Source organism: Prunus avium, chromosome 4 (assembly GCF_965620075.1).
Source record: "Prunus avium chromosome 4, drPruAviu1.hap1.1, whole genome shotgun sequence".
NCBI classification, from domain to species: domain Eukaryota; kingdom Viridiplantae; phylum Streptophyta; class Magnoliopsida; order Rosales; family Rosaceae; genus Prunus; species Prunus avium.
In genome coordinates, this window is record NC_142287.1 from 36,640,303 (window position 1) to 36,666,409 (window position 26,107).

A 26,107-nucleotide genomic window follows, 5' to 3' on the forward strand; every position below is an offset into this window, starting at 1 on the left:
CTTTTGATTTTCATTCTCTCTCTTCCTCGATTCTTGTAAAAAAGATCGGAGTAAATAGATCACACCCGAAGGGTGTTGGTCAAAGGCCCTCCGATGTCTAATTTAATTTCAGTGTTTGTAGGGAAACAATAACTAACAAAAGGGTACGAAAATGTATGTATAGTGTGAACCGGGCGGCCAAAGTCATGTAGAGAAAATATGGAGAATGGAGAGTGGAGAGGGACAGAGAGCTTCGGGTATTTTCTCGAGTTTTAGAAGTAGGTTTAGATGTACCTTAATGAATATAAACAAAATCTAAAACCATGTGCTAAATAATTTGAATTTGAATTTGAAGCTAATCATTTGAGCTTTAGGGAGAGAAACTAATCATTTGAATTTGAAGCAAGAAGATACCACGTGCTAAATAAATAAACAAAATCTAAAACCTAAATATGTTACAGTATGTGTACATGTGTGTGAACCCTGGAAATTTTATGGTTCTTAAAAACTATTATAAAATTTTGGAGAATTATTTTGGGTTTGTTAGAAATGTACAAGACAATTTTTTTTTTTCTCGAGATCAAATGGTTATTTGGATGTGATTAAAGGAAAGTACATGTGTTTATGAGTTTGTAGTATTTTTCAGAGCTTGGTGAATTTTTGGAGATCTAGGAATATTGGAAATCAAGAAATGATGTGGCTAAATTCTGGGCGTCAGATCCTTGACTGATAATTTGATCCTGCGACTATCTTTTGGCCAGTAAGAGCCCAGCCTTCTTCCTCCGTCAAACTTCTTTCTACCGTAACTTTCATTCTACAACTCCAATTCTTGCGCCGTTTTCGCCATTAGGATCGTAGGAACGAGCTCTACAAGTTAAGGTAAACCATTCTTGGATTTGGTTAAGTTTCGAACACGGTTGAAACTAAGATGCTGATAAAGAAGGGACTGGTAGCTGGTTTGATTTTTGAGGAGACTTTGATTATCTGAAAGTAAATTAAAGTCATCCACGATACTTTATTCCACGCTTAGAAAGTTTGCATCTCTAGCTTGATTGACACTTCTTAGTTACCAGCACCTCTAGCTTGATTGACGCTTCTTCTAAGTTATATACTCTCTCTCACCGTCAACAAGCCAATATTCATTCTCACAAGTCTTTCCTCCTTTGGTTTGCGATGCCCTTTTTTACTTTTTGGTGGATGACCATGGATAATTAGGAGAGCTGAATATATAGGAGGAATATTAGACTTGGTAAATTACAGACATTATTTAGAAGAAAATTGAATAAAATTGATGTAGTGCTGCGTCAAAAATGAATGCTAAATTACATTATTATATATAATTTCATATAATTAGGCTGTAATTAATTATTGGGAGGGATATAAACATTTTCCTCTCTATGATTTTTATGTATTAGGGGGGTGTTTGAAAAACGTCAAGGGATTTTTGGAAAGTCATGGCTCCTCCCTTGGTCAGAAATATGTTCATAAAGAATAAAATTATATGCCACTAACTCCGGATGACTTAAATGATTTGTGGGTTTCAAGTGCTTGAAGAGCAAACTTTAACTAATACAGATTGAGACATTTGTTGAGAAAGGTATATCCGGTGCACAGTGTTGGCATAATACCATGGGTCCAGCCCATGATGGAAAAACATTCTTTCGGTGGTCAAAAGAGAAACCAACACAATGATGAAGCCAACATGATATGATGATGTCTTTAGCTAATGATGGTGTCTTTAGCCAATGATGGTGTCTCAAGCAAATGATGCTGCCATCCGTTGGAAGAAAAATCTAAAAGCTTCCAAACTTTTCCTTTCTCAAATATAAAAGGACATGCAAGTGTGCATGCGGAAGAAAGTGGTGTGTGTGTTGTGTTGAAGAGTCAGAGAGAGTTGGAGAAGCCGAGAGCAAGAGAGAGAAGTGAGAGAACACCATCCAAACAGCCATCAGTATTCCACTCCAATTCTGTGAGAGTGAGAGAGTTAATTGTGTACCACTCCAAGTGTGTGAGTGAGGTAAAACAGGAGAGTATAGTGTGGTGTCATTGTACTTTCTCTGTGTGTATCATCAAGCCCTGGGCATTGGCTTGGTAAGACCTTTCTTATTGTACCCATTATTTTGTTATAGTGGAAGAAATTTATATTGCTGCCCCGTGGACGTAGGCATTGCCGAACCACGTTAATTCCCGGTGTTCTTTATTTTTCTGCTTATACTGTTATTTGAGTTGTGGCGATTTCTATTCTAGCACTATCCGATCCTAACACACAGTTGTCGGGAAAGACATAATTTGCAGGAACATTGTCGGGAAAGGTCTATCTTCTATTCGGAAGCATTAGTTGGCGGGAAAGAACAAAATTCGCCAAGAAAAATATATGCCGAACAAAATTTGTCAGCAAGAAACACAATTCGCCTTGAAAGGTTTACATGGCGAAAATTTGTTGGGAGAACATCTTCATCGAGAAAGGTCTATCTAGGCGAAAGTTTGTCCGGAAGGAACAATTTTCGCCGGGAAAGATCCATCTCTACTAAAATTTGTCGGCAAAAAAATTAATTCGCCGGGAAAGGTTTATATTAGACAAAATTTGTCGGGAGGGAACAAAATTCACCCCGTCGTAATTTTGCAGGGAAAGAAGAACCCTTCCCCACGGAAATTTGGTGGGAGACGACATTCACCAGGAGATGTCTATCTTGATGACTAATTGTCGAAAAATTACAAAATTCAACGGGAAAGGTCTATCTCGGCAATTTTTTTCAGAAAAGAACAAAATTCTCCTGCAAGGTTTATCCCGGCAAAAATTTGTCAGAGAGAACAAAATTGTTCACTGAGAAATGTTTAAATCAACGAAAGACAAGTCTTCAAACATGGAGGGGATCACCAAAATCATGAGTTTTGATACAGCGACAAATAACTAAACAAGGAGATACATAAAACCTTGACACATAAGGCAGGGATAGGATCCAAGTTCATACATAAATTTTATAATTTATGAATTTTTATTTATAGATATTATCCACAATATATCGGTGGACGGATTTTGTAAGGATATTATATTCACAATGTATCGATAACTTACTGTACATTCTATTATGACACATTATCTATAATTAATAACTCAATTGTAAGTGATCATAACATATTAGCTAGCGAGCGTAAAGCTCAGTAATAGAAGCCTCAGTTTCTGTAAACAGCTCCAAACCCACCTCGTCCAAGCTTATTTGCATTAGAGAAGTCATCTGTTGCAGATCTTATAGTTTCAAAATCATATTGCAACCATTCCACCAGACCAACGTCTTCCGAATTCTCATCTGAAAAGGGGAAAAATGAATTAGCAAACAGAGTTCCAAAACCTCGGATAAGATAAATAAACAGAGTTGAACTTACCTTGTTCAAGTTTTACCCTTCGTTTCTTTACTCTGAAGAAAAAGCATATGCTGCTGAAAATAGTGACAAAAACAACCAAAACCACAACGATGATGATGACAGTTTGTTTTATGTTACTCTTCTTTTTTGCTGAAAATCAGATGGGATATCTTATCAAAAGCCAAAGCCACACCACACAATTGTAAGACAAGGATCAAATTGAAGATTTGCAGGGTAACCATAATAAGCATACATACCTTCTTTAGGTGCTGGTGCTGCCGGAACTGGAGCTGGAATATCTACTAACGAATCGGTTGTAGACCTAAAGAAAAGACTAACCTCATACCTTAAATTGCAGCTGGGTTTAAGAACTCTTCCTCCTTGCTTTCCACCGCAACAGGTTTGAATTTCTGAGACGGACTCTTTAAGGCAATTGCTACAATTTTGCTTGTCTATGTCTGGAGTGCACTGAGCTAGTGCGTATATTGTTTCACCTCCAGGGACAGTTGCATGCCCTGCTGCAAATTTTTTAAGAGAATCCCCTGACGCAGCTCTGTCCCTTAAAATACCCAACAAGGGGGTAAGCACCAGCTCAAACTGTTGAGGATTTTTAGCAGAGTTTGGGCTAGGCACATGCTTTAGAGGGTCCTCTTGTTTAATACCAAATATCTGTTGTGAAAATGGACAAACACTTTCACTCACTCCCCTAATGATCTTGTTGTTGATGGACTTTGTGACACACACAAGGATGAATGAATCACACACACACACTTGAGAAACCAACCAAGCACAAAGTGACACAAGTATTTTAGAGGTTCAGCAATTGCCTACATCCTCTTGGTGATCCCCTTGAGAAATTCACTAATGAAAGAATAAGTTACAACTTTGGTTTACAAAGAAACCCCCTTAGAACTCTCACTACTACAAAAATTGAAATAGACGACGGGGAAACACCGTCGTCTTTTTCTTTTTCAAACCGTCGTTAAATCGACCGTCATCTTTTTGAAAGTCAAACTACGACGGTAATTCACCGTCGTCTATTATATGTAAAAACGACGGTTTTTAAAAGAACCGTCATCTATTACATTTAAAGACGACACTTTTTCTGAAAAAACCGTCGTCTATTGAATGTAAAGACGACACTTTTTCTGAAAAACCGTCGTCTATTTAATGTAATAGACGACACTTTTTCTGAAAACTGTCGTCTATTAACATTAAAAATGACAGTTTGTAAAAAAAATCGTCGTCTATTAATGCTAAAGACGACGGTATTGTTTAAAAAATTGCCATCTATCAATTGTAAAATTGGACGTAGTGAATTAACATTTTGGCTTCTTTTTATTTATTTTTATTTGTTTCCAATGGTTCTCTACAAGGATTTTAACTGGAAAAAATCATAATGCTTTGTGAACAATAAATTCAGGTCCAAATATGATATTACCCACACCATACATATATATACTCAAAAATTGTTTCTTTCATAAAACTTAAAGATTCAATAGTAATTACATAGTTTATCAATCTTGATTCCTACCATATCCATACAAAATAACATATCCATAGCATTAAACTATAATTAGAAATAGAAGAGCTACATGTGATTGCTCATACATGCTGCCCATTCGATCCGAATTTCATCAATTTGTTCTTGTGTGTATGAGTTAGCGCTGCCTTCTTGCACTGCAAAACCAAGATTTTAAAAATAAAAAAAAAATTTTAGTAAGAGATATATTTCTAATCTTTTATGCCCTTTCCATTTGCAAGAGGAAACAAGAAACAAAAGGACAGAAACTGCAAATAGTTTTCTTACACAGTGCTTTCTTTTCTTCTTGAAAGCCACATCATTTGTTATATAAATTGAATACACACCACAACAAGAAACACACACAAATACATTTATTTGCACAAGTGTCAAATGCAGTCACATAGGCATATGATGAAGGATTCCACTGGAAAAAAAAACTTGTAATCCACATTATTGGTTCTCTCAATGTGATGGGCACATGAATCAATTTGACAAAGTAGAGGCAAAAGATTAACTATTGAAGTACAATAAGAACAACAATAAAAGACAAAAAAGCTTTTTAACAAGCATGCATACCTTTGCTATTTTGACTAGCCGATCATAGTTATCATGTCCATAGAAAAATGGCTCCTTACAAAATATCTGTACAGCACAAGGCTAAGCATCACAAGAGAGCATCACATACTTTGACATGGTATCAAATTTTGACTCTCGCCATCTGCCACCCATGGATAAATAGGCAAGCAGATCAAGATCTATTGTCCATGCATCACTAAGAGAAGTTTTATCCATCACATCTGAAGTACTCATTTCAGGATAGAAAAACTATTGCATATATTCAAGCATCCCCTGCTAAATGCATAAATTTAATTATATCAAGGGTTGATTTTGGGCTAGATGGGGAAGAGGATACACAATACTTGATATATTTAGGCCAAATACCAGCATAACCATAATGAGCTCAGGAGTATGTGATATATAAGGTGCCTTAATAGAACAAAATAGGTTGGGAAATGCTCACCATTCCAGCAAACATGCAACCAAGACTCCACAAGTCTAAAGAATAATCATAATCTTGTGAATCAACAAGAAGCTCAGGACCTTTGAATACCTGAAATCAAATGGGGGGCGGGGGAAGAGCATAAGACAAATCTGAACACAAAAAATTTATGTTACTAATAACCATCATTTCATAGTATAAACTAAAAGTATCCCTTTCATCCTGCATCTATTTTCTGCTTTGCTGTGGTTCCCATGTTCCCAAATAACTCCAAATACTGCAGGTATGATTTTGCACTAATGTGGCATAATTTCCATCCGGTCTATTCCAATATCACTCCTCAAGTCAAAATAAAGAATTTTTTTTTTTTGAAAGAATGCAGTTTTGGGGGAAAAAGTCCTCAAAATAAAGAAAAAGAGGGTGGGCGTGGAGGGAGAAGGGGACTTGTTTCCTAAAACAATGTAGCTTTAATAAGGGAAGTTCTGTCCAGCAAGTGTCTTCCCACATTCCTACATTCAAATATAGAATTGTAATTTTAAACTTTCCACACAATCAATTCTCTATATACAAGAAGGTTTTAGGCAAGAGCAACAGTTTCTACAACAGAAAATTTTAAAAAAGTTATCACAGTTTCAGATAAGAATGTATGAGATGTGAATAAATATTATTGTCTTTTGTGAAGTAAAAGATATGAAAACAACCTTGAAGCAACACGAACATTATACTCCTTCTCAGGGTGATAGAACTCGGCAAGGCCCCAAACAGAGCAAACCCAATATCTCATTCAATATCACAGTCACTTAATCAGAAACCAAGTTAAAGTTTTACCTGTCTTGCAGGCCTCCCTTACTGCAGCTAGCTTCACCTCTATAGCCTACAGAACTCAGCAGCCATATCCTTACAATTTAAGGAAAAAAAAAAACTACGCAAAAAGAATATTAGGCTGAAAGAATGACACTGCTACCTCACTAACCCAATCGAATCTGAAATCAAATCTAAAAAATCCAACACCACAGATAAATATAGAAATTAAAACAGCAAATCAAATCACAATAGCATAAACAAAATTGAAACAAAAAGGAAAAGAGGGAGATGATACCTTGATAAAATCTTGATCTCCAATCAAACGAATTTTAGGACAAAATTTTGAACATAGAAGAGTGACAGAGAGAGAGGGTTACCTTGAGAGTGTAGACATGAGAAGCTTTGGGGACGAGCTAGAGAAACAGATAACAAGACAGAGAGCGCCGACCAGAGAGAACCATCGAGAGATAGACGACGAGAGAGATCCGTTGAGAGGAAGATGGCGGCAGGTGATGACTGATGCGAAGGAGATGATGGCATCCACGGCGTCGCCGAGTCGATGGCTTCGCGGCATCAATGGAGATCGCAAAGGAGATCGTGGAGGCGAAGAAACCTGTGGGCTCGAGAGAGACCTCATGAAGGAGATCTCGAAGATTGTGGAGGTGTCCTCGTGAAGATCGTGGGGGCGATGGAGTGTTTCAGAGATGAGAAAGGGGAGTTGAGAGAGATAGGGTTTCTAAAGGTTGCGAGAGAGTGCGGTGAAAGTTGCCTTTCAGCGAAAACTTAAGTGAATTTTTTGTCGAGCGCCTTTTAAAGCACGACGGTTTTTTATAAGTAACCATCGTAATTTTTGCCAGCTTATTTTAAAACACGACGGTTTTAGATGGAACTGTCGTGGTTTTTCATGGTTTTTAAAAACACGACGCTTTTTAATTTTACCGTCGTTAAAAAGGCGTCGTAGTTTTCCATTTTTGTAGTAGTGTCTATTCTCTCCCAAACTCTCTTTTCTCTCTCACCCCTTGCTCAGCACTTTGATGCACTTGTGAACACTCTCACACACTTGGTGTTTCCCTCCTTTGGTGTCTAGACACTCGAGACCCAACTCAACTCACTCTTGAACTGATTGCCCTCTCTCACTTCCTCCCTTGGTAAGTTCAATCTCTTGGACACAATAGCTCCAGCTACTTGACCACTCCTTGAGATTAACCACCCACATAGTTGTCTTGCATCTTCTTTTCTTTTGTAGGCAGACTTTTGGACTTAGTAGAGGGCTGCAATTACTCCTTCACGTTCTTGCTTTCAGCTACCCACCTAAACACAAGGTTAGGCAAACCAGAAAACAAGCCATAAAGCATGCACCCTTTGTCTCCTTGTCTCCCACCTAGAAAACCCTTTGGTACAAGACAACAAACAACATTTAAATGGTGTTCCAGCTTCTAAGGCATGTTGCCAAACTTCCTAGAACCCATAAAACTCTTTGGAGGCACTTAGAGTTAGGTAGGGAAAAAGCACATGTGAAAGGCACCTTGAAAAACGCATGGAAAAAACGACACAGCGCTTATGCCGACCGGTCGCACGTTCCTGGCGACCGGTCGCATTGCAATCTGTCTGAAAGCGACAGGTCGCTGGTCACGATTTCCAGCTTCTCCTCCATACTTCGAATCTGCTTCAAAACGACCGGTCGCTTTTCCCTTGCGACCGGTCGCTTCCTCCTTCACTTGCATACTAAATGTGAGCCAATTTTACAACAATATCAAGCTGTATGAGTATCTCACCATACAACGCTCTGCCCATATGATTGCTTCCTTTTGATTTGAACAATTTTGCAAGAGAATATCAGTAGACTTGTTGAGACAAGCTTGACAAGAGTCCTCTGCATAATGCAATTGCATTGATCTTGTTGGAGTCTTGATAAGCTCATAATTTCATACATATACATGCCCTATTTACTTACTTCTTTTGCTTAGTTTCTTAGATTTCTAAGTTATTTGCCTCCCTTTGTGTGTTTTGTAGGCAAATAGAGCAAGAGAGCATAATCCATGCAATTCAAGCATGTTAAGGCCTAATTTGGATGAATGGATGAAGAGCTTAAAGACAAACTCATTTTGGCTATAGCCCCCTCCCAGTCCAGTTCCGTAGGTCACATTGTAATATTTGTTTCAGCAACCTACACAGCTCGGATGAGGCCGCATTCTTCATGAAAGTTGTTCCAATGGGTGTGTACTATAACATATCCAAAATTCAGCCCCATTGGATAAATCTGGAGTCCGTTACCTAGCAAACACAGAACCATGCTCAGGATGGATCTTATCAGCGCGGAAAATGAGTTAGCAATTTGTTTCGACCTTAACTTCCTCCTCCGACCTTGGATTGGCCCAAATGATATATGGCTGGAAAGAAGACATTCTGAACTTCAAGTTTGAGTGCTTAAAGTCTTAATTTGCTTAAGGGAAGCCCAAGTTGTAAGCCCTTGAAGTTGCTGGTCATGCTGACCTCAGCATGTGCTGGTTGGATGCTTGGTCATGGTGAGCTAGGTATGAGCTATCATTTCTGGTTGGAAGCTTGGTCATGGTGACATGAAGATGAGCTAGGGCTGCTGGTGGGATCTATTGGTGAAGTGCATCAACCAATTCAAGATTTTCTAATACAAGTGCATCACCCAATTTAGATTTTCTAATACAAGTGCATCAACCATTTCAGATTTTATAAAACAAGTGTTGTATGCATTAGCCATATTGAATTCAGATTTTCACTTCCCCTAGGCCTATAAATAGGGAGGTTCTCTAAGCTTGTAAACACACCCCAAGGGGGGGAGCTCTCAAACACTTCTCTAGAGCTCCCTTCCCTTCTCTCCCTCAAATTCTCTTAGTTTCTCTTTCTAGTTTTCAATTGTTGTAATGAAATATTTGTGCTGAAATTCTCTTTAAGTCTTTCCAAGTTCTACTTTAATTTTCATTGTTATGTAAATTCTTTTCTTTAGTTTCAAGTTTGATTAGTTTCCAAGTTTCAATTATGGTTCATGTTCTTATTCATTATGCTTATAAGTTAATATGCTAGTTTGAATGATTGATCACCATTTAGGCTTGCATGTTAGCTATCTTGGTTTGAATTAAGAGTAGACACCATACTTTAATTCGAATTGAACTATGAATAGGAAGAGTATGTATGGACATTCGACAACAGGGATTAGATACATGCTTGGTTGTTTAAATTGTTCTTCTATGCTTAATGGGTTCCTAATGCTTAATTTTAGGTTAGACAACAAATGATCAAATTAGGGAATTAGGAACACAAGGTTATGACCACACACCATGGCTTAATCATACATTAGCTAGAATCAATCCGTTAATCTAATTGAACTTGGGAACTTATCTGCTTGAGTTAGTTATTTTCTTTCTTCCTTGTTTTATTTATTTCCCTTCTTTTTCATTTCTATTTTGTGTAGGGAAAATGAATTGAATCATTCAATCACCAATCCTCGTGGGATCGACCTCGCACTTACATACGCTATACTACCGAACGGCTCGTGCACTTGCGAGTATCACAAGTTGAGGATGCAGCTTAATCCATTTTGGTGCAGCTGAAATCCACACAACAAGTCTTGTCCCCTGGATGAATTGTAAAACCCGGAATTGATTTGGGTGTTGGAGGAGAAGGAAGATAGGAGGCTGTTGAGGTTCTCTTGGTACTTGTCACCTGCTGTGTAGGTGCCAGTATCAGAGCATTTCCAGCAATAATTAATAAGCTGTAGTTGTGCATATTCCATCATCTTGGGATATGGTGGGAGCAACAAGGTTTAAGATAATAATAGGCTATTCACAAGTAGCAACTTGTCTTATAAAGGAAAGATTAAAGAAGAAAAGCAATGATCTTGAGGAACCCATTTTTCTTGCTCAACTCACAAGTAGCAACTTGTCTTATAAAGGAAAGACATTAGTTCCTTGACGGTTTCCTGACCCTTAATTCGATCTTATGTTTGTGGTACAATATTGACCAATCCCATATAGCATATGATATTTTCCATTTTCTTTTTTTGATGAATATGATATTTTCCATTTTCAAACTTCTTAAGAGTAAGTGCATATATTGATTGATTTGTTGTGCTTCCTTGGATGATCACATGTCGAGCTGCAAACTTCTTAAGAGAATCCCCTGATGAAGCTTTCTCAGTCAAAGTATCCAAGAAGAGATTAAGCACCAAATTGAACTGGACGGGGTCAATTGCATTACTTATGCCAGGGACATACTTAATAGGTTCATCTTCCTCAACACCAAATATTAAGTTGCTCGAGTATCGTACCATGCATCGCTGCGCCTAAATGATTGCTTCATCTTGGTTTGAACAATTCTTGAAGAGGATGACACTGGACTCGTTGACACAAGTGTGACAGTCGTTGAGGGACACATCTCCTCTGCATAATGCAATTGCATTCACTTTGTTGGGGTCTTGTCCCATTGATGAATTGTAAAAGCCATAATTGATTTGTGTATTGTTGGATGAGAAGGAGGAGAGGAGGTTGTTGAGGTTTTCTTGGTAGATGCTGCCATCATTGTAGGTACCAATATTGGAACATCTCCAGCAGAAGTCGGCTGTGTAAGTGCACACACCGTCGTTGATTTGGGCTACGGCAGGAGGAGCAACAAGGTCCAAGATAATAGGAATTGCAATGAAGAAGATGAGCAATCTTGAAGAACCCATTTCTTGTTGCTGAAGTCAAAAGTAGTGTTGTATACAAACTAGTAAGAACTTGTGTCTTCAATTCTTGGTTTAATAGACTAGTAGCATTATGTATTTGCTTTGATAATCATCAATCCAGTTATTGCCCCAGTTGGTTGCTGTTGACAATTAAATTTTATTTATGGGTTTGTAGTACAATTTTATTTATTATGACTTTATCAATCCTCTGTTTAAAGACAGAGTTGTGGGGCTTATTCAAATAAAAAGGACTCCTCTGAGATCTGCGTCCATGGCTTATTTTTTCAATTAAATTAAATGGAAAAATAAGAATTCATCTGCAACTTCATGCCTCTCCACAACATATTGTCAATCAACGACAAAGGCTTTATATTTTATGGTTGGTGAAGATATCATGTAGAACAAGAAAATCCTGAAATGTGAAGGCTGTTTATAAACAAATGACAATAAACAATCAAAATATACTATCTCCCACTCCCATCCCAGGGTCTTATTTTCATATGCTGCCAAGGAATTGCTTGATCATCAGAAAAATATGAAAAAAATAAGGTAAAGAGACTTGAGGGTTTAGCATTTTTCTTCTTCTTCTTCTTCTTTGATTTCTGGCACAACAATGAAACTATAATGGTTAACTTACAGGAGGGGGCTTGTAGCCCTATTGTAACCCATCTGAAGGTTACTTGAATACGACTTAAATACGTTTATTTATTTTCGTGAACCGTTCTACAAATTATTAATCGAGAGACCACACCCATATGATTATAAGCCTGCACCCAGAACAAATAGGGTCACATTTTATGTCAATTCATTTCTAGTTAATTTCAGCCTCTTTATATATAATATTTGAATCAGTGTGAATGCTACCCGTATAATGAATGTATATAAATAATATAATTTGAATTGATATGAAAATATTGCCTTTTGAACTTGTGCACGAGCAGGATAGATATGAATTAGCTCACCAGATTTAATTTGAGCTCTGCCATTTTAATTTTAAATCTAAGTCGGCCTAGGCTTGAAATATTTCAGAGCAAACATGCGCAAATCTATGGGTCAAGTCAACCACGAATTTAACCCACTTTACTTGCCCTTTTAAGTCCTAAACTCTTATTAGTTGTACAGCTTCAACTTTAAGAAGAATATTTCAAACGTATAGCCGGGCGGCTATACTCTACAAGTAGAATATTCAACGGTATAGCCGAGCGGCTATAGCCTTTAAATAGAAAGTTCCAACCGTCACTACAAAAAAAGGGAGCAATAGTCACTAACTTATTGGTATTGGTGACAATTGAATAGTTGGTCAATGCTTTTGTTTATCTGTCACTATTATTTGTGACTAATTTCTCACATTTTAATATTTTGGTGACAGTTGATTTAAATATAATAAATATAAAACTAATTATTGTGATTAACACTGAAACAGTAATTTTTCATGACTAATATTTGATTAGAGCCTTGCTAATAATTGTAATCCAATAAAATATTCGGTGGATTTCCCACCTCTCGTTCTCTCTCCTCAACCTCTCTTCTCTTACTCAAACAAATCATAACTTAACCCTTTTGTTTTGTAAAGCTCCTCTCCCAAAACAACCCCGCAACCCCTTTCTCGTCTGATTTTCTTTTTAGATCCGGTGGTTTCCACCCCGATCCCTCCATTTTTTTGGCTATCTCCTTGCCTTTGACAGAGTTTGTTATATCCCTAGTTTTTCTAGGGCGTTTTTTTTGGCTCTAGGCGGTCCTTTTAGAGATTTGAGATTTTATATCTCAGATCTGAGATCTTATATCTCAGATCTGAGAGCTAGAGTAGGGCTTGCTTCAGTCATGGCTTTCCTTGTATTTTGTTTTCTGTATAAGCTTTTTTTTCTACTTTTTTATATATTAATATATTCTTTGATATTCTGTGATGTTGGAAGATCAAGTTCTGCAGGGGCGGTGGAATTGCTAGAGGCGCCTCTATTCCCAGGTGTTTTTTTTAAATTTTTTTAAATTTTATTAATATACTCTCTGTAATTCGCCTTTTTCTATTTCTGAGTTCTAAAGAAGTTGTTTTATCTGGGTTTCTCTTCCCTTGAACATTGGTGGGTTGGGGTTATTCATTAGATGAGTACAAGATTTCTATTTTCTTAGATTTTATTTTATTTTGATCTGCCCTTTTCTCTTTCTTTCCCTTGAACTATGCCAAAAAAAGCAGTTTCCAGCGGTGAGCCCAAGCCCGGGCAAGGTGCGGGTCCCAGCAAGTCGGGCTGGCCCGAAGGCCAGTTCAGCCCTAGGTCCAACTCGCGGTTTGGATGACGTCATGCGCGACGTCAGCGCTACAGTATATGCTACAGTGCTGCGCGCTACAGTGCCACTAAAGTCCACGTGTCGTGCTCTGAGCTCTCCGATCGAATTTTTTTCTCCAATCCAACGGCAGCCAATTTTTGTGCAATAAAAAAAATGAAAAAAAATTACTTATTTTTTTTCTATAAATACCAAAATTTTATCTGATTGAGATATGAATTTTATAATAAATATTGACATGTACGAACCCAAAAATCTTATCCGAAAATATTATCCAAATTAATTATTGAGATAAAAAAATTTGTGAAAAAAATAAAAAAATGAATAGTAATTGCCCTTAGCCATGGCAACGGGTGGAAACACAAAATATACTATTTGCAAGGGCAATCACTATTCATGTGAATAGTGGCTGCCCTAGCCCCCCTTGCTATGGCAATGGGCAAATGAGTGGAGTTGCTCTGATAAAATTTGTTTTGGTGACATTGGGAAGAGCTGCTGGCAGACAGCTGCCCACCTATTTGACTTGGCTTGGCTGCTCCATTTCGCAGGTTTTTTTTTTTATAATGTTTTCCTTTTGTTTTTCTTATCTTTAGTGTTTATGGCCTTTTTTTTTTTTTTTTTTGGTAGACTAGAGGGGAAAAACCCCGAACACAACAACAACTACAAAGAAACAGGACAAATTAATCTAGCTTTCGCTACACCAGTGATATCATCAAGGAGAAGAGAACCAATCCAAGCAGGAGCTTCGTCAAAATAAAGGATGCCCAAGTCTAAGTTATAGCTTCAGTTTGCCAATTCGTTAGCCACACTATTTCCTTCTCTATAAATATGAAGGAGGGTGCAATTATCAAAGAGCTTCATGGTAGCACAGCAAGCATTAATCAGGGGAGCAAAGGGGTGGTGGGCCAAGCCATCAACATTCTTGACTAAATGGACGACCACAGCAGCATCCATTTCAATATTAAGGCAAGTTATACCTTTAGTCATAGCAAGCTTAAGACCAAAATATAATCCCCAGATTTCAGCATCCAAAATATGGCCCTTGCCAAGGTTCACAGAGAACCCACCCATCCAATTACCAGAAGCATTGCGAATCACACCCCCAGCCCCAATACAACCAGAGGAGGTGCGTCTTGACCCATCAACATTAAGTTTAAACTGAGCAGGGCCAGGGGGTTTCCAGGAGATGAAAGAGTGCACCTTATCCACCTTAGCCACAGTAGCAAGGGAGGCTTTAACCCAGTCCTTAGCAGCAGAGAGAATTGTTTGTCTTGGATTAAAAGGACGATCCTCTTGGTTGTTGAAAATCAGTTGATTCCGCCATTTCCATATATACCAACAGGTGTACATAAAGGTAGTGTTCCAGTTCAAGCTGCCACTCTCCTTGGATGAAGGACAAAGATTGCTTAGAAGCCAAGGTTTAAAATCAGATCTGAAAAAATGAGGGGGAGCGTTGGTAGTCAAAGTTATCCTCCAAATCTCCCTGGCTCGTGGGCAGTCCCTGAGGATATGGAGAATAGACTCAGTGTGCCAACCACAAGCTTTACAGGAAGGATCCCCAGTTAGCTGCCGTCTCATTCTTTGCTCATTGGATAACAATTTACCATGAAACATAAGCCAGCATAAGAACATCAACTTAGGGGGAATCTTCATTTTCCAAAGAACTTTCCAAAGATGGTCAACCTCTCCAAGATCAGTAAAAAGCAATCTGTAAGCAGAAGTGACAGTAAAAGCACCATTCGCAGTGGCACTCCAAATCTGGTCATCCTGAGAGTCGCTATCACAGTCAACAGGATAAGAAATGATCTTTTGCACTAAGTCCTCAGAAACCACAGTCCTGAGTTTATCAATATTCCACCACCCATTTAGTAAAAAACTGGAGATATTGCACCCCATGTCACGCATATCAAGAGCTCCTTCATGAAGCATAAGAGGACTATCACAAATCCAACTATCTTTCCAGAAATTAGCCGTCTCACCATTCCCAATTCTCCAATTCATGCCTTTGGCTAAAAGATTGGAGCCATAAAGGACGCCCTTCCAGGTGGAGGAACAATTATGTCTAGTTTTCAAGGTCTGCTCAAGAATGGAATGACCTTTTAGGTATTTGGCTTTGAAAATTTGAGCCCACAGACCGTGGTCATTGATGTGCAGCCTCCAACCAATCTTTGCAAGGAGAGCTTTGTTCATATCAGCAGTTTTCTTAAAGCCCAGACCCCCAAAACATTTTGGTCTGCAAGCCAAATTCCATTGGCAAAGATGTATCTTCTGCTTCTTTTCAGTGCCACCCCAGAAAAAGTTCCTATTCAGACGATCAAGATTCTTGCAAGTACTGGCAGGTAACTTAGTAGTTTGCATAGCATAAACCGGGATAGCAGCAGTCACTGCTTGAATTAAAGTAGCCCTCCCTGCATAAGAAAGCAAATTACATTTCCAGGCAGCAAGCTTCTTCTGGACTTTATCAACCAAGCTCCCATAGGTGGCCTTAGTAATTCTAGAATGCAAAAGAGGCATGCCCAGGTACTTACCCAGGTTGTCAGTTATAGGAGAACCACAAATGTGGCTGATCTCATGGGCTAACTCCTTACTAGTATTTGGGGAGCAGAAAATAGAGGACTTCTCAAAATTCACAGTTTGGCCAGAAGCTTTACAAAACAAATCAAGACAGTAATTTAAAAGTCTTGCTTGCGAAGTAGTGGCTTCGGTGAATAAAATCAAATCATCAGCAAAGAACAAATGAGAGACAGCAGGACCTGACTGAGAGGATTTGACAGGTTTCCAACTCTTCTTTCCCACAGCATCATAAATAATATGGGATAATTTTTCAATGCACAACACAAAGATATAGGGAGAGAGAGGGTCACCTTGTCTAATACCGTTGCTGGGGGTGAAAGAGTCTGTCAGTTCACCATTAACGCTGACTTGGTATCTGACAGTGGTGATGCAGTTCATAATTAGATGGATGATTCCCGTGGGCAGCCCAATTTCCCCAAGAACACTTTCAATAAATCTCCAATTAAGCTTGTCATAAGCTTTAGATAAATCAATCTTCCAAGCGAGGAAGCTTTTTTTCCCTTTGGAGCCATGGAACTTGTGCATAATCTCCTGGGCAATGAGGATGTTATCCGTAATATGGCGACCAGGGACAAAGCTGACCTGATTGGGACTGATCAACTGAGGCAAAATATGGCGTAATCTTGCAACAAGGATTTTAGAGATCACTTTGTAGAGAGTACAACAAAGGCTAATAGGTCTAAACTGAGCCATGGAAACAGGATTACTCACTTTAGGAATCAGGGTGATCAAGGTGAGGTTGAGGTTGATAGGAAACGTCCCCTCCTGAAAAGCTTTGGAAACCAGCTCAAAAATATCATTCGCACAGATATGCCAATTATTTTGGTAAAAGCAAGCAGGAAAGCCATCCACACCGGGGGTTTTAAGACCACCAATATTAAATAAGCTCTCCTTGACTTCCATGATATCAATTTTCTTACCCAAGTCATTTAACACTGCGGAATCAATCAAAGGGAAGAGATTGGGGAGACAGAGATTAATAGCCGGGTGAAAGTCCTGCGAGAACAGACCTGAGAAAAATTGAACAGCCAGGGCTTTGATCCCATTAGCATCCTCTATCCAATGACCATTTTCATCCTTCAAGTTTTCAATCTTATTACGCCTTCTTCTGATGATAGTCGTCATGTGGAAGAATTTAGTATTTCTATCCCCCTCTTGCAGCCATTTAACTCTGGATTTCTGTTTCCAAAACAAAGCTTCTTGGTCAAGGATGAGATTGAACTCATGCATGAGTTTACCCTCAAGCTTATGCAAGTAACCATTAGGACCATTGCACAGAGTCTTCTGGATCCCAGTAAGCCGAGCCATAAGATGAGCTTTCTTCTGATGTAAGTGCCCGAAGACAGAGGTTTTCCACTGATGCAGAGGTTTTACTAATGCACAAGACTTATCAAGAGCATTACCATCCCCAAGTGGCCAGTGATGAGTCACGAACCCTTTAAAATCCTCATGTTTCATCCACATAGCCTCAAACCTAAACGGTCTGTTGTTGGGAGATAAAGTGAACTGGGAATTCAAGCTAATTTTAATGGGGCAATGGTCAGATTTAGTCCTCGGAAGGTGTCTGACATGGGCCTCAGGAAAGGAACTTCTCCACCTCAAGTCGCAAATGGCTCTGTCAATCCTCTCGAAGACCCTTTGATTAGTCCAAGTAAATTTCGGCCCAGCAAAACCCAAATCAATCATTTCATTATCATCAAACCAGCATTTGAAACCTTTTAATCTTCTGAGAGTGGCTCCCCCCAATTTATCATCAGTTGAAAGCATATCATTGAAGTCCCCAGCCAGCAACCAAGGCATTTGGTGGCAACCAGCCACAAAGTTCAGATACTCCCAAAGCTTCTCTCTTCTTTTACTGCAAGGCTTAGCATAAACTGTAGTTAGAAGCCAAGGGGACTGACCAGGCCATGAAACGCAAGCATTAATGGCTTGATCATTGGTACCAATAATGTCAACCGTGACTTTATTCGAATTCCACAATAACCATAAGCCACCCGAGAAACCAATGGGATCCACAATTTCATAAGAGTTGAATCCTAAGGATTGCACAACAGTCAGCGCCTTTGGCCCACCAATACGAGGTTCACAAATAAACAGGATGTCCATCTTATGAACGCGAATAAGTTCCTTCGCATTGTATGGCCTTGAATGAAGTTCTGTTTAATGTTTTTGTACATCTCCAATTACAGGCTTGAATTACTTTTTTGGTGGGACATCACGAAATTGCAGGTAGAACTTCTTTGATGAATTGCCTTTTCTTCCATTTTGTCTTGCAGGATTGCATCTTTCTTTTTTTCTTTTTTTTTTCTTTTCTGTCTTAAGAACTTGTGCTGGGCTCCAAGAGTAGATATCCCATAATCTCTTTGCTGATTTACTGAGTTTGGCTGCTTATACCTCTGTGTATTTGTTTTATCCCACGGGTCCTTGTGTGTTTGAATTCAGTTTTTTTTAATGTCAGTGATGGTCTTTAACTGGAGAGCAAACTTTTTTTTTGTTTATTTCCCTCCTAATTATTTTCGATTTACTTACAGGGATGGTGGACACTTCAATTGCAGGGATGGAGGACACTTCAGTTGCATCATTCGTTTGTATGTTCAGATCAGAGGAGTGCTTGGATTAGAAAGTACTAGCTATAGGCCTTCTTAGGCGTGTATATATTATTGTTTGTAGAGGATAATAAATTTTATTTATTCATTAGGAAAATATTGTACTACTTAATTACCATCATGTATCAATTAAATATTTATGAATAATTAAATAATAATATTAGAGGCTCTTTTTACACATGAAGTGCATTACCAAGGAATTATTATTATTATCTTATCAGAAAATAAAGGAATTACTGTTATTATGCCATTAAAGTATATCAAAAGGAAATTGTACTTATTTAAAACATATATAATTCAGGAAATTATTAAACTAATTAAAGATGAAAATAATAATAAAATATAAGTGTAAAGGTAGCTGAAAAGTCAACATATTGTTTGCCACTTTCTTTATTATTGGTGACAAAAGACCAATAGTAACGGCCACAAATCTCACACTCTCGAAATTTGTAACTGCATGGTGACTAAAGCCTTTAGTCACCGAAAAAGGTGACTAATGCTTTTAAAAGTCACCCAAAAAATAGGCGTAGAGCCGAGCGGCTATATTCGTTGAATAGAAAGTTTCAAAAGTATAGCCGCGCGGCTATACCGGTAAATATCATAATATGGATTTCTCTTTTTTAACTACTTTATTTAGTAGTTATGTTTTAATTATTATTTAGTTAGTGAATCAGTAGTATTTAAATATTTTATTAAAGAAAAAATTTAATTACTATTTATTAAGTAAAATAATTTTTGAAGTTAATTAAAATATTTAATACTAATTATTCACTAAAGAAATAATAGTTAAAGCATAATTACAAATGAAAGTAACTAAAAAATGATAAGATATTACTTAATTACTCTACAAGTAGAATAATTCGTATAGCCGAAACGGAGCACACAAGAGGGACGAAGAGGAGTTTGTTGTGGGTTTCGATGGGTGGTTGTCGGCCATCTCCATGCGTATTGCATATAGAATGGTGTTGATTGGTTCAGTCCGTAATTGCTTGCAAGCCTAAGACAATGACATGGTTTTCAATTTCAAGCAAACATAAATACTCATGCTCAGGATACCTAAGTCCATTAAACTTGTCATAAAGAAACCCTAAGTCCCTGTACCTTGAGAAGAACACAAGTGGTCCATTAAAGTCTACACTTTCAGACTAAGAAGCAGAAAGGTGCAGCAAGAGGGATGGAGAGGGGTTGGTTGTGGGTTTCGATGGGTGGTTGTTGTCGGCCATCTCCATGCGTATTGCATATAGAATGGTGTTGATTGGTTCAGTCCGTAATTGCTTGCAAGTTGCAAGCCTAAGACAATGACATGGTTTTTCAATTTTAAGCAAGCATAAATACAAAAAGCAGTTAAGCAAGCATAAAATAGTTTAGAATATCGTATTGTATTAAATTAAAAATAAAAAAAAACCATAGAATAATCCTTATTTTTATTATTTTTTGAAAAAAGGGAGTAATCCCTATTACATGGGCCTTGACAAATTCAAGCACTTACAAACGAAGAGTGCCCTTCGCTTCCAGACTCTCACAAGAATGCAAATGCTGATAATATTAATAAGCATAATGACAATACCAATCGTCAGAACGACGGTGGCGACACTTTTATTGTAATGTTATTCGTATTATTTCCACTCGTATTATTTCCTGCAAAAATCACAAGGCTCTGTTTGTTAGCAACGTGGTGTTAACTAATTGGGGCTCAAACAAGAAATTAAGCAACAAACAAAAATAAATTATTATACCTTGTTCGCCCGGAAGGTTTATTAGGGTATCGGATTTGACTCAAACCTCAAATAACAGCTGGGTCTAAGAACTCTTCCTCCACCCACACCACCACAACACTCTGTAATATTTGAGATGGACTCTTTAAGGCAATCGCTGCACTTTTGTTTGTCCAAATCAGGGCTGCACTGGACATTTGCATATACAGTTTGATTTGTACAAGGCACCGACGCTAGGGATCGGCAATGGGCCGGGCTGGGCTAGCCCGGCCCAAGCCTAATGGGTTTGGGCTAGGCCGGGCCGGGTTTATTAGATTAATTAAAATATACGGGCTGGGCCGGGCTAGGCTTTTTCTACAAAATCAAAGCCCGAGCCCGCCCCATGGGCTAGGCTTTTACGGGCCTCATCGGGCTAGGCCAAATGGGCCAAAATGGGCCGGGCCAAATGGGCTAACAATATAAATAAATAAACAGTTTTTTTATAAAATAAATAAAAATTAAAAATTAAAAGAATCTAATTATTTCCTTTATAAATAAACATCATGAAGAGCACTTTTGTGCTTTGGATCTCATAAACAACAAGCTAAGAATGGTCCCCATCCATCAAGCAAAAGACTTAAAAAAAACCATTGGAAAGAGAAAGTCATTTCCTTTATACCTGAGGAGGCAGAGAGAGTCGTGGTGGAGGAGTCTGGGGATACTAACTTCTTAAAGGGTAAAAGCATAAAACACCAGAAAACGCGGAGGTAAATCCAGAAAACCGAAGTGGATGTCGGCTCCCTCATCAGTAGATGTTTATTTAAACCATTCATCGGTGAAGTGTAGGATTACCCCGCATTTCTTCTTGAAAACTCAAGGAAAACCATAAAAAAAAATCCAGAAACAAAACAATGGCATCCTCATCTAAGCTCATTGATAATCTCAACATTGAGTTATCACTTGCACCACCGAATGTTCAAGTAGGCGCTCCTCCAAACCCTATCTTCCCAAACTCCTCCTATCATCATGGCTCGGCCTCAAACTTTGCTGAGGTAATGTCGAAAAGAGTAGTGCTGCCAGGAGGCATGACTGTTAGTAGACTCACACCGGCAGATCATCTGCACGTGGCACAGAGGTCAGACAAGGCCGCGGTGGAGGAGTCTCATGATTTAACTGTTCTCCAAGCAGTCTCCGCTACAAATTTGGGCATAAGATTACTGGCGAGGACGCGAGAGTGTGGAGCTCTGACCGAGGAAGTAGCCTCCTTGAAGGCTCAGGTGGCGGATTTGCAAAGGCAGCTCTATTGTGCCAACCAGCATGTAGAAGCACTGTGGAAGAGAAACAATGATCATGCGGAGCTATTGCATATTCTACAAATAAGAGAAAATAGAGGCAATTAGCATGATGCCTCAGGTGGCTCTGCGTTTTCTGGTGTTTTATGTTTTTACCCGTTCCCTCTTAATTCTAGAGAATTTTCTCATTCCCGAAAAGAGAAATAAAATTAAACAAATCTTGGGTGTTTTTCTTTTATTTTTTCCTTTCATGGTTCTCTTTGATTAAAGGTGTCGGTCAGTGGTTAAAAAATGGGCTAGTGTTGTGTTGTGACTTTTATAAAACAATTTACGAATATGGTATTTATTTGTTCAATACTCATGTTGGTTTTGTGAGTAAATTCCATAAATAAAAACCACGTCTAGAGAGAGTTTAAGTTCCTACCAAAAGGAAAAAAACAAAATCAAGAAGTATTTTTTTTTAGAAATTAGTACACCCATAGTCCACTATAATAAATTATAATTATAATTATACATTATAATCATGGGCCAAGCGGGCTGGGCTTTGATGGGCCAAACGGGTCGGGTTTTTATGGGCTTCTCTGGGCCGGGCCTATGGGCCGGGCTAGGCTTTAGACCCCTTAGCCCAAGCCTAGCCCACACTTTGATGGGCCGGGTTGGCCCATGGCCCATAACGGGCCGGGCTGGGCTTTTTCTCGATGGGCCGGGCGGGGCCCCATGGGCACCCGAGCCCGCGGGCCAAATGATGATCCCTAACCGACGCATTCCCTGCTGCAAATTTTAAAATAGAGTTCCCTGCTGCAGCTTTCTCACGTAAATTTCCAAATAAGGGGTCGCGCACCTGCTTGAACCGTTCAGCGTTTGATATCTTATTTGGGCTTGGCACAAACTTAAGAGGCTCATATTTAAGCACACCGAAAATCGAGATGTTCGAGTATCGAACCGTACAGTGCTCTGCCCATATGATTGCTTCCTTCTGATTAGTACAGTTCTGCAGGAGAATGGAAACAGAGTCCTTGAAACAGGTGCGGCAATCTTCGGATGCAACGTCCCCTCTGCATACGGCAATTGCGTTCACTTTGTTGGGGGCTTGTCCCCGAGAAGAACTGTAAAATCTGGGATTGATTTTGGGGTTGGAAGTGAAAGAGGAGAGGAGGGTATTGAGGTTTTGATTGTAGATGCTGCCATTGTTGGTGTTTTTAGTATTGAAGCAGCTCCAGCAGTATTCTGCTCTCATCGTGCAAACACCGCTGGTGGTTTGGTCGCCCACTATGGTAGGAGCAAGAGGGGCCAAGACCAAGAGTATAGGAAGAATGATGAAAACTAGCAATCTTGAGGAACCCATTTCTCTGTTTGTTCCTCTGCATGAAAATAACTTCGGCTTTTATAGCAAAAAGGGGCGGTCCTATCAAGTGACGGTTCCCACCTCTTCTCCCTTTGAACAAATTGGGGAGCATAGCAAACCCTATTGCTAATAATATCGATAATGAAGAGATAATTGAGGAATTTAAGATTTCTAAGCCTTGTAGGGTAAAGTTTTAGATTAAAATAGTTTAGTCTTGTGTTGCATTGCATTTATTCTTGATCTTTTTGTTAAGCTTTTATTTATGTATAGATATGCATATTTGAGAGTAAGGCTCATTACATCCCCATGACTAAGTGTATCTTTTTATTTTTATGAATAAAATTCACTTGTATCGTTGAGTTTTTAAGGTAAATTTTGCCTACTTGACTTTTGAATCCTGGATCCGCCACTGATAGATATAGGAAGGAGACTTAGAATTTTAGAGGCGGACTCACTACCAAATTAGACGTATAGGATAGGACATTAAGAGAAGACCTTGACTCTACTTGTGGCTCCGGTCTAGATGGTTGCTTGACAACTTTGATATTGCTCTTGTTTGTGGATGGATATAGCAGTCATTTGAATTTGAAGTAAGAAGATACCATGTGCGAAATAAATAAACAAAATCTATAACCTAAATATGTTATAGTATGTGTACGTGTGACACTCTAGAAATTTTATGGTGCTTAAAAACTATTTATAAAATTTTGGAGAATTGTTTCGGGTTTGTTAGAAGTGTACACGATTTTTTTTTTCTTTTCTTGAGATCAAATGGTTATTTGGATGTGATTAAAGAAAAGTACATGTGTTTATGAGTTCGTAGTATTTTTAAAAGTTGGGTGAATTTTTGGAGATCTAGGAATATTGGAATTCAAGAAATGATGTGGCTAAATTTTGGGCGTCAGATCCTTGACTGGTAATCTGATCCTGCGACTATCCTTGGGCCAGGTAAGGGACACGTGTCATGCTGAGTGTTGACCACTTCTGCCAGCTTAGCATACGTGTCGCTGGAATAGGATTGAAAGGACACGTGTTGGTCTCTTGTTTCCCCATGTGTGGGTTGGTGTTTCCAAAGAGAAGAAAAAGGAGGAAAGGATGGTTTTCTTTTAGCTGGACAAGCGCGAGAGAGAGAGCCCAGCCTTCTTCCTCCTTCAAACTTCTTTCTACCATAACTTTCATTCTACAATTCCAATTCTTGCGCTGTTTTCGCTACTAGGATCGTAGGAACGAGCTCTACAAGTTAAGGTAAACCATTCTTGGATTTGGTTAAGTTTCGAACACTGTTGAAACTAAGATGCTGATAAAGAAGGGACTGCTAGCTGGTTTGATTTTTTAGGAGACTTTGATTATCTGAAGGTAACTTAACGTCATCCACGATACTTTATTCCACGCTTAAAAAGTTTGCATCTCTAGCTTGATTGACGCTTCTTATAAGTTATATACTCTCTCTCAAGTCAACAGGCCAATTTTGTTAGAAAGGACCTGCACCTGGCTTGGCCTGGCCTTTTCCAAAACGGTCATTACACTCACTCCCAGTACTATGCACAGTGCATGTTGATATTGGTTGGTCCAAGTGTTTTTTTTTCTTTCTGGTGAAGCTTTGTGTCTTTAAGTAAGTTGATAGCTTATTATTGTTTGAGTGTGTTAGGCAGTGATTTTTGTTTAAGTTGCTTTCCATGTAGATGTTTTTCTCAAATCCAGGATAATAATAAGAATTAATTGTGGCAGTGTTGGATCGGCAAAAAGTGGAAGATCCAGATGGATTAAGTTGATACAATATTAATTCTTTATGTCATGCTCATGTTGATACTGTGGATCGGTGGCCATCCTGTAGTAATATTGTGCCTCGTGTGTTTGTCTTGAAAAGCAGAAAAAAAAAAAAATTAGCAAGAAAATCCATCATTCTGATCTTGAATTAATGCTTTGTATCACCGGTCCATATTTAAAAATGGATCAAATCTGAGCACCCCTACAGTAAAATATGTGTATGTCATCGTGCACGCGGAGACTGAGTGGTCAATTTTTACTGGTCGGCTCGGCGATTAGGGTTCCTTGCCTGCCCAGTTGAACACACCATGTCCAATTGGCAATTAGGGTTCTTTCTTTCTAATTTTCATTAATCTTGAAAATGAATATAGAAGTTGAGACATCTTCTTTTGGCTCAATGTACAAGGTGAAACCTGCAGAGGTATATATGATAAGGTTAAGGATGTCAATTGATGTGTTTGTTCTGAGTGGTGCTGGTGCTTCTCAAATAAGAAATAAGAATATATAAAAGCTTCGGCTAGAGCTTTTTATTCTCAGAAAGTAGAGCTCTGACCTCTGAGTGGTGCTGGTGCACACACCACCAAGTTAAATCGATGCTTCCAATTAATATTGCATGTTTGTTAAACAGATCAATGCTTGCTAAAAGCGCTTATTAGAAGCCTGTAGAACAATGAAATCGGATAAGGTTTGGTTTAACTAGAAGCATTCCCTCTATTACTTTACAAATATTCCCACTCTTCTGATGTTGATATATTTGTATGCAATTTCAGAAAAGATCTCGTCCTTGTTGGAATATTTGTAAAGGGATGTTGATAAAACTTTATAAAAAGGACATAAATTATCTTAGTGGAAGACGAAAGTTGATGCTAGTCTAGATATTCATCGCTGCCAAAGTAGAACATGGTTTACCTTAGTGGAAGACGAAGACGAAGACATGGTTTACCTTAGTGGAAGACTGGCTGTTAAGCATGGATACAACTGAAGCCGTGGTTGGTCTGTCCACCACATTTTCTTGCACACATAATAAACCTATGTGGATGCATCTCATCGTTTTGGATTGTGAACTTCTCGTCAACACAGGATCTATGATGTTTTGAACTCTATCCTCTCCCTCCAATTTCTCCAGGCCTATCAATATAGTAGAAAGAAATTTCACCAAGGTAAAAGAGGGAAAATACACTA

The 26,107-nt window shown here is 38.6% G+C and overlaps 2 protein-coding genes, 2 long non-coding RNA genes and 1 pseudogene across 13 annotated transcripts; 1 reads left to right on the forward strand and 4 right to left on the reverse strand.

Moving 5' to 3' along the window:
* Nucleotides 1-3,016: 3,016 nt before the first annotated feature.
* On the reverse strand, nt 3,017-4,149 carry LOC110754817 (cysteine-rich receptor-like protein kinase 25; the record flags this gene model as incomplete). The annotated part of the gene is made up of 3 exons (XM_021955927.2): nt 3,017-3,287; nt 3,364-3,492; nt 3,600-4,149. Coding segments are annotated over 3 exons (813 nt in total), but the record flags the coding sequence as incomplete, so codon positions are not given.
* A 648-nt stretch (nt 4,150-4,797) lies between these two features.
* On the reverse strand, nt 4,798-7,500 carry LOC110754830 (uncharacterized). Of its 9 annotated transcripts, none has more exons than XR_015835210.1 (4): nt 6,569-7,494; nt 5,889-5,978; nt 5,444-5,716; nt 4,798-5,022 (listed from the first exon to the last, which is right to left on the reverse strand). It is a non-coding gene; the product is annotated as an uncharacterized LOC110754830 (long non-coding RNA). The 9 variants fall into 9 exon arrangements; XR_015835208.1 differs by having other exon boundaries at nt 5,444-5,509; nt 5,889-6,376; XR_015835211.1 differs by having other exon boundaries at nt 6,696-7,489.
* A 3,124-nt stretch (nt 7,501-10,624) lies between these two features.
* On the reverse strand, nt 10,625-11,463 carry LOC110754816 (cysteine-rich repeat secretory protein 38-like; annotated as a pseudogene).
* An 8,771-nt stretch (nt 11,464-20,234) lies between these two features.
* Nucleotides 20,235-23,218, reverse strand: LOC110754831 (cysteine-rich repeat secretory protein 38-like). Of its 2 annotated transcripts, XM_088252007.1 has the most exons (3): nt 22,569-23,213; nt 20,564-20,768; nt 20,235-20,465 (listed from the first exon to the last, which is right to left on the reverse strand). In XM_088252007.1, exons 1-2 carry the CDS (start codon nt 23,156-23,158, stop codon nt 20,585-20,587), a joined length of 774 nt encoding a protein of 257 aa, XP_088108133.1. In that variant the 5' UTR covers nt 23,159-23,213; the 3' UTR covers nt 20,235-20,465; nt 20,564-20,584. The 2 variants fall into 2 exon arrangements, with proteins under 2 accessions (XP_088108133.1, XP_088108134.1); XM_088252008.1 differs by lacking the exon at nt 20,235-20,465 and having other exon boundaries at nt 20,563-20,768; nt 22,569-23,218.
* A 1,039-nt stretch (nt 23,219-24,257) lies between these two features.
* Nucleotides 24,258-24,947, forward strand: LOC148295337 (uncharacterized). Its single transcript, XR_015835213.1, has 2 exons — nt 24,258-24,514; nt 24,613-24,947. It is a non-coding gene; the product is annotated as an uncharacterized LOC148295337 (long non-coding RNA).
* Nucleotides 24,948-26,107: the final 1,160 nt, after the last annotated feature.